The sequence below is a fragment of the Zonotrichia albicollis genome, chromosome 21 (assembly GCF_047830755.1).
Source record: "Zonotrichia albicollis isolate bZonAlb1 chromosome 21, bZonAlb1.hap1, whole genome shotgun sequence".
Taxonomy (NCBI): Eukaryota; Metazoa; Chordata; class Aves; order Passeriformes; family Passerellidae; genus Zonotrichia; species Zonotrichia albicollis.
This window is the reverse complement of record NC_133839.1, coordinates 8,799,391-8,807,642: the sequence shown is the minus strand read 5'-3', so window position 1 is coordinate 8,807,642 and position 8,252 is coordinate 8,799,391. Positions and strand designations below refer to the sequence as shown.

The window sequence follows — 8,252 nt, the reverse complement described above, 5'->3', positions numbered from 1 at the left end:
GAAGATGGATTTTCCCTGCAGGACTGCTCCAGCAGCACTGACCAGGATGTAGGGTTGGGATGTCCCCATGAGGAGCGAGCAAACCCAGAGCCTGAGCTCACCCACCATGCACCCAAATCCAACACCCAGCACAAGGCGTGCAAGGACAACATTCCCTTTTCCCCCTTTAGAAACACCCAGGCCAGTTTTGGGGGCACAGAGCATCTGCTGCCCGGAGCCACCGGCTGTGTCAGGAATTTGGGATGAGGCAGCAGCGAGGGCTGTGGCGGTGGCAGCTGTTCCCTGCCACGAGGGCATTTAAACTTTAAAGCACACTCCCCACTGCTCCCTCCACCATTCCTGCCCTGCTCCCAGGAGCTGCTGGCCCACAAGGCACCCATGGGCTCGCTGGTGGCCAAGCTCCTTCTGCCCACCCTCAGCTCCTTGGTCTTCCTCCCCACCATCAGCATCGCGGCCAAGCGGCGTTTCCACATGGAAGCCATGGTTTATTTCTTCACAATGTTCTTCGTGGCGGTAAGAAGTTCTCCATTTCCCCTCTCCCTGCATGTTTTATGCTCCCTAATGCCCCCCTGAGAAGCTGATTCACCCAAGAGCAGCCAGCACAACCCCTAAAATATCCATTTTCAGTTATTTCCCACTGTGTGTGGTGCTGAGCAGCTGATTCTCCAGTTTAGGATGTCCTACAGTGTGGCCTTACAGAGATTTAGTGGTGTTTTATGGCTGAGATTAGGGAGAAGGTCTGGGTGCAAAGAGCCTTGACTGATTTGCAATGCTTTGGAGCTGGCTTTTCTCTTTGTTTTACAGCTGCTAAGTGGCCATGCTGAATTTAGGCTTTAAATTGCCTCCAGAATCTCTTGCTCTGCCTCTGTCATTTTAGCCAAAAGCACATAGTAGTCAAATTATTGATTTTGCAATTGCCAGCTGGGGATGGGAGCAATGCTGGAGTTAGGGGAGTTTCTGCATTGGGAAAGGAGAGACTAAAACAGGCTGAAATATAATAATTATTAACCCTTTGTGGGTTGAAATGTGTCTTTTACCAGGCTCTGTTTCCGTGGCCTTCCTTTGTGTGGAAATAACTAGTGAAGAAATATCTGTACATATATAAAACATTCCTATTCCTGCTCCCAGCCCTGGGCTTTGTATCCTTGCTAAGTGAGTCCATACAGACACCAGCTGAGCACCCAAAGCAGCATTCCCACTGGAAAAAAATCTCCTCTTCGACTACATTTCAGTGATCTGCTAAAGAATATGAAGAAAATAGCTCAGCAACCCAGCTGATTTGAATTTCCCAATAATCCTCATCCACCTCAAGGCATCTCATGAGGGCTGGCACGTTCCTTGTACAGAGAAACTGAGGCAGGGAGTAGAGAAAGGATCTTCCCAGTGTAAAAAGCTCTTCCACATGGCTCAAAATCAGCTGGGTCTCCTATTAAGGATCCACAGAACATCCTTGACCATTTGAGCTGATGAAAGCACAAGGCAGGGGGAGAAATTCTGCCAGTTCAATAAAAACTACAGGAGCCGTTCATATGAAAACATCCCCGAGCCCCCCACCCCAGCTCCCCAGGGAAGCCAGACATCTACAAATTCATTTTGCACTGGGTCTGTGTCTGCTCCACCTCCTCAAGAAGCCAGTAGGAAAATTGGCACGGGTTTCGATGGGAGGTGGAACAGGTCCTCTCTGAAGAGATTGAAGAAGCAAAATCTCCCTGAGTGGGGAAGGGAAAGAAGGCAAAGGAGGAGAGGCAGCTGCCAGTGCGGTGGGGAGGGGGTTGGAAGGGCAGCAGCTGCTGCTGTTGCATTTTTTGTAGCATCCCACTCCTCCTCCAGCAGGAGAGCTGAACAGAGCAGTGAAAGCACATGGCCGTGGCAGACGAGTGCCAGGAACATGCTCTTCCTTCCACCCTTTCTTCCCCCCGGGCTCCAGACTCCCCGAGCCCAATCTCAAGCAGGGAGAAGAGTTACAGCCGTGGTGCAATCTTTTCTAGAAGCTGCAGGCAGCCAGAGGGCTCGCAGCAATTCCCATTATAAATTATATCAGCATCCCCACCGGGCCGTGACAGCGAGCAGCGTTCCAAGGGCGCCCGGCCAAGCGGAGCAGGGACTTCTTCAGGAACAGCAGAGCTGCCTGGTGCTGCCACTGCAAAACCTGCAGGGCTGAGGGCTGGCAGGAAAGGGAGAGAGCCAGGCAAACACTGGGAGCATTCCTCTGATTGCACTGGAAAAGGTCTCTTGGAGTGGTCTTCGTTTATGTTGCATGACAATGGGGTTTTTTGCAAATAACATAATCAATGAGTTAATGGGCAGGAACTGGTGGTTTTTAAGGGAATGCACTAATGAGTGAATTCCCCAGCATTCAGAGTCTGGCCATATAAACCCTGTTTAGCCTGGACAGTGACCTGGCATACATACACATTTCATCAGGACGCTCATTCTGAATTGTTTTACAAGAATCTTTCGCAATTAAAACCACAACCCCAGAGTCCTCCTTCTGCTGGAGAGGCCGTCCCCCAGCGCCCAGCTCAAAGCAGCTTGGTCATCAGATTGCAAATTCTGGCCAAGAGGCAAATTAAAGCCTGTCTTAGTTTGTACTAAAAGAGAAGAATGCTGATTCTTGGGCAATTTGCAACTGGGAACGATGACATTATCACTCAAATATATTCATTACTGCATATCAGTGATCCTGCTGTAGCTGACACTGTTTTGGCCATCCTCTCAGCAGCTACACTATTTCAAACCAGTTGATAGAGCCTTTACCTTACTGGTATGTGAGTAAGAAACTGGTTTTCTGATATTTTTTTTTCTTTTTGAATAGTTTTACCACCTTTGTGACGGCCCCGGGTTATCAGTGCTGTGCTTTATGCGCTACGACATCCTGGAGTACTTCAGCATCTACGGAACAGCCCTGTCCATCTGGGTGTCCCTGATGGGTAAGAACTGGTCTGCTGTGGCTCCTGAGAGCTGCACCAGTGGCAGGAAAGGCTGGACTGGTCAGGATGGCTGATGGGACCGTCAGTGGGGACAGTCCCCAGAAATGCCGCTCGCTCTGAGCTCCACCTGAGCTGCCACTGAAATTGTCTTTTGTGGAAGTCAGTCTGTGCTCTGGATGAATCCAGTTTTGTATCATTAACACCTTGGAAAGTCTTTGTAATCGGTGGGGTCCAGACATGGAACTGTCTTGAGTGGTGGCTGGGGACATTTTTTTCCTGGAGATGAAGAGGCACCTGCTGGTGCTGTTGTTCAGGTGTTCCTCTGCCTGCACCAGCTCTCACACATGTCCTCTGTTTCAAATGACAGTAACACACTGGCAGCCTTGTGCTGCAGTTCAAGGAAGGACAAGACTATGAGATGACTGAATGTGAAACCTCATATACCAGGGAATTTCCTATTTCTCCTCATTTTCTCCACATCAGGCCTATCAGCTTGTCTTGCCTCACTCAGGGGCATTAAGAAATGCAGAATCTCCCACTTCCCTTGGTAGCATGAGAATCAAAGTGGTTTAATCAAAACAAATATAACTTCCTGGTTTATCAAAAGCCTGGGCTGGGCTGATGGGAACATTCGATCTGCTTAGAAAAAGCAGAAATTTATTTCACTTCCTTTTTACTATAAATCCCACCCCTTGCCCTGTTATTCAGTTTTCCTTTTCCCCACATTTGCTTCACTCTCTTTTTCCTCATTTTGTTCCTTATTTGCCACCAAAACAAAATATAATAGAAACAGAAAAAAAAATGAGGAAGACAAAAAGTTCAAACCTATCATTTTCCCATTTTGTCACCATGAGTTTTGGAAGGATGTGATTATTGATGGCAGGAGAAGAGAGCTGGGTCAGGGGAGAGAGATGTTCCAACAAACAAAGGTTTTGCTTGAAAATTTGGACTATTTCTAACCAGTGCCTACTCCAGACAGAGTTCCCATTTCTCCCCATGATAAGCTGAAGTCAGCCCCAAAATGGCCACAGGATTTTCCCCTCTGCTCCCACAGGGATGGTGCAGGATCTCCAGCAGGGATGGGGTTCCTGCAGCCTCAGAGCCCAGAACAGGCAGGGGTAACACCCCTCAGCTGGGTAAATTCATCCTGTGGGGATGCAGGAGCATCCCCCTTCCAGGGCATGCAATAGGATCAATTTACCATGCAGGGAAAAATATGTGGGGAAAATATTACCCTTAGAAATGGCTCTGTCTCATCAAAATGTGAGTCCCAAGGGGGCTCCCCCACTGCCCAGGGCACCTCAGTGCTCTCTCTGCTCAGCTAGAAAAGGCAACAAGGCAAATAATTTCCAAAGGGCATTTTCAGTGGATAACAGCAGTGTCAGGGTAGGTCAGAGCTGATCCAGACACTTTGGCTCCTTGCAGCAAAATTCAGCTTGATTGCTTCATTACTGCGTTCAGAAACCTCGCAAAAAAATACAAATCCTGGACTAGGAGGTTTAAAATATTGACCCTCTGGGAAACAACAGAGATTAACATGCGGACATTATCCCTTAGCCAAACTCCCTATAAAAGCACGATCCAAGGACATGGAAGGTGTGGTGACTGAAGCCCAGGGAAGCCTCTCACTGTGGCTTGTAAAGCCCCAGTGCACATGTGCGGACGCAGACCCTCGGGCAAACTTCCCGGAATGCAAATCCAGGACAGCCATAACACAGCTGTGCAAGCTGGAAAAGCATGGAGCCCACTGGGATCCATAACTTTTATCAGTTATTACCCCATTCTGTGCTAAACAAAAGCCTCTAATAATTTACTCACGCTGGCGACTTCCAGCTTGCAAAGCCCAGGCAGGTGCCGGGCAGCTGGGACCCCATGGCATCAGTGGGGGAGCCCCACTGCTCTGGGGTGGTGGAGCCCGTGCCAGAGCGAGCTGGCAAGTTTGGGAAGGCTGGAGATGCAGGATGAACTCAAGAGCTGATTGTAGGCTCACAGGGCATGAGGGTTTTTGCAATCGCTTCTGAATTCTGGGGCAAGGAAAAGGGAAATCATAGAGTGGTTTAAAATGGGAAAGGATTTTAAAGATCATCTTGTTCCAGCCCCTGCAATGGACAGGGACCCCTTCCACTATCCCATGTTGCTCCAAGCCCCATCCAACCTGGCCTGGAACACTTCCAGGGATGCGGCAGCCACAGCTTCTCTGGGTAGGGAATCTCCTTTAAGCTCCCTCCCCATGCAATACTGAAATAAAACCCCAACAATCATCTCCTGGATCCACCACTCAAATGCCTCAGGATGGTTTGCTTTGCCCCATGTGCCTCAGTTTCCCCAGCAGTGTGACATGAGAAGAGTAAACCAGACATTAATACAACCCCGGCGCAGGGGGGGAGAGACCCCAGAAAGGCTTTAGGGAAGCAGCTGAAAAATAGGGGCTGTGATCTGGTGCTTCCTCTTCCCTGTCCCTCAGCCCTGGCAGAGTTTGACGAGCCCAAGAGATCGACCTTCATCATGTTTGGAGTCCTCACCATCGCCGTGAGGATCTACCACGACCGCTGGGGCTACGGCGTCTACTCGGGCCCCATCGGGACGGCCGTGCTGGTGATCACGGTCAGATGGGTACGTGGGGCAGGACGGGCTCTGTGGGGTGCTCCTGCTGGGGAAAGGGCTGAACCCATGCCAGGGATTTCCTCCTCCTCAAGGTGCGGCTCTCAGCCTCACAGTGATTTCTCCTTCAACCTGAGCAGAAGGCAGACAGCAGCCTCTGTGATAAATGCCAGATTCGATCGGTCTGAGCAATCTACCACATCTGCTGTCCCTGCATTTCTAATCAGGAGGAACGTATTTATGGAGTTTTTACAGCTATTCAGAGGCAGAGGGATCTGGTAAACTGCCCCAGATCCGGGGAAGATGTGGATAAAACCACAGTGATAAAGTGGGGAGGAATCTGTCTGCAGTCTGCCTGAATCCAGCTGGGACAGTTGGGCACAGTGCTGCAGTCTGTGCCCCATTGTGCTGTGGACCCAGCTGGGAGTGAGGTGGAGAAGCCACTGCAGGAGTGATGGGATAAAAATTGCAGAAAGATGATGCCAAACATGGTGGAAATACAGTGATGCAAGTCTCAGTTATGAACTGTCACTAAGCCAGCAGCTAAAAGCAAGTGGCCACCACGGGGAGAGGATGGGCAAGGAGGAGACCAAGGCATGGGAGCACCCTGCATCATCCAGCCTGCAGATGCTGTGCTGGGATCTGCTCTCCCACAGCTTGGTTTGTGAGGGCACACTCTCCCTGAGCTGGCTTTGGGGCTGAATATTAAAAAAAACAGTGTTATTACAAGAAATGAGGGCGGAGCAGCCAGCTAAATCCAGGTGAATCCACTTGGTGTGCTCTCTCCCTCCTCCCAGCTGCAGAAGATGAAGGAGAAGAAAGGGCTCTATCCTGACAAGAGTGTCTACACCCAACAGATCGGTCCTGGCTTCTGTTTCGGGGCGCTGGCGCTGATGCTGAGGTTCTTCTTTGAGGTACCTGTGTGACACTCACCCTTCCTGACTCTGCAAGGTGTGAGGGACATCACCAAGAGAGGGACAGCCCCACTCACACCACTGGGCTGCATCCAGCCCTGCACAAAACTCAGCTCAAGCGTGGGGCTCCAGGGGTGGCATGCTGGGGACAAGGGTCCCTCCATGCTTGTCCCCATCCCCTGATCCATTCAGAGCAGGTGTGACAGCAAGTGGCACACAGGGTGATGCTCTGTCTCTTTTCCCCCCTTCAGTGAGTGACAAGGACAGGGGATGTGCTTTCCTCAGGCACACGTGGTCCTCAGAATGGCTTTGTCAAGCGCGAGCAGGGATTTTTGGAAACTGGGCACGGGTGACTTAAGGACACCTCACAGCGACGCGGCAGGGACTGGATCCAACCCAGGCATGGCCGGATCCAGAGCTGGCTCACGCCAAAGAAAAGACTCTCAGTGACTCCCAGGGGCACTCGATGCTGTGTTTATATCCTTCTCCTCCTGCTGCTGGCCAGTCCCCCCATCCTGCTGGGAAGGGTCCCGCCGGGCAGGCGATAACCCCCCGACACAGCTGCCGGCCGTGCCTGCGCTCAGCCCCGCCGTTACGGCTGCTCTGTGCCTTGGGAGCTGCGAGATACAACCTCACAGGCATCCCCAAGGATTATTTTTCAAAGCATTTAGTAATTGCAAATTCTAGCAGAACATAAAAATGTCACTTAGCAGAAGCCGCCTCCCCGCGCGCCCCGGCCTCGCCGCCGCGTCCTTTGCGGGGTAATGAAACACTTCATTCAAGAATCGGGAAATGTGCAAATTAGAACGTGTTAAATCCCCTTTGCTTTAGGGTTCTTTTTTCACTGGAAATCCTTTCTTCTCTGACAGCAAAGGGAGGCAGAAGGTTCAGGAATCTTTTTTATCCCCTTCCTTTTGGCTACTTGTAGAAATTTAATGTCCCCGGCCCTGCTGCTCCCGCTTCTCACGGCGCTCTCCCTGCCCGCAGGAGTGGGATTACACCTACGTGCACAGCTTCTACCACTGTGCCCTGGCCATGGCCCTCGTGCTGCTGCTGCCCAAGGAGAACAAGAAGGCTGGGAGTGCCGGGACCCCCGCCAGGCTGGACTGCTCCACGCTCTGCTGCTGCGTCTGAGCCCACGGGCAGCATGTTCCTGCCCCGGTGATGGAGGATGCAGCCAAAAGGAAAATGCCTGCCTGTGCTGCGTTTTCCTTGGTATCTTTTCCCACCAGCTCCGTGCCTGCTCTGGGATTTTCTCCCCTGGGAAGTTCCCTGGGTAACCTGGCCTAGTGGAAGGTGTCTCTGCCCATGGGCATTGAAACAAGATGGGCTTTAAGGTTTCTCCCAAACCATCCTGTGATTCACCTTTCCACCACCAGCCCTAGCAAAGCTTGCACTCCCAGTTTGGTACATATCCCTGTTCTCCCTGGAGGAGCACTCAGCTGGGCTGTGACCTGTCCCCTGCCCCAGGAGACCCCTGCCCTCCCAGCCATGTCACCTTCTCCTGGGCTGTCCCATGCTCTGACATGGCAGGACCCAAGTTGTGCCCTCCGTGCAGGTTTGCTGTGCACACAAAGCTTGGTTTGTGACACCCAATTAACAGAAACTGTATTTTTTTGTGAGATATTAACTTTTTTATTTATGCATTCTCTTGATGCAAATAATATATGCTAACAAAAACCTTGCTAATGTGCAATGCCAGCATTTCTTCAGCGGGATGGGAAACTATCCAGCTCCACTCAGCTCAGTCAGGGGCAGATGCCAATTCCACAGCAGAGCTCTGGGCACGGCCACCACAGCCCCTCAA

General features: G+C 51.2%; 1 protein-coding gene across 1 annotated transcript; it reads left to right on the top strand.

Annotated features, from left to right (window-relative positions):
* The first annotated feature begins 378 nt into the window (after positions 1-378).
* Positions 379-8,040, top strand: MYMK (myomaker, myoblast fusion factor). The gene is made up of 5 exons (XM_005494108.4): positions 379-513; positions 2,816-2,930; positions 5,395-5,543; positions 6,329-6,445; positions 7,433-8,040. Exons 1-5 carry the CDS (start codon positions 379-381, stop codon positions 7,577-7,579), a joined length of 663 nt encoding a protein of 220 aa, XP_005494165.1. The 3' UTR covers positions 7,580-8,040.
* The last annotated feature ends 212 nt before the right edge of the window (positions 8,041-8,252 follow it).

Excerpts from the sequence above, each read along its gene's own strand:
- MYMK (XM_005494108.4), top strand. The coding sequence starts at position 379 with ATGGGCTCGCTGGTGGCCAAGCTCCTTCTGCCCACCCTCAGCTCCTTG. Across the intron at positions 514-2,815 it reads TCACAATGTTCTTCGTGGCG|TTTTACCACCTTTGTGACGG; the intron begins GTAAGAAGTTCT and ends CTTTTTGAATAG. Across the intron at positions 5,544-6,328 it reads TGGTGATCACGGTCAGATGG|CTGCAGAAGATGAAGGAGAA; the intron begins GTACGTGGGGCA and ends CCCTCCTCCCAG.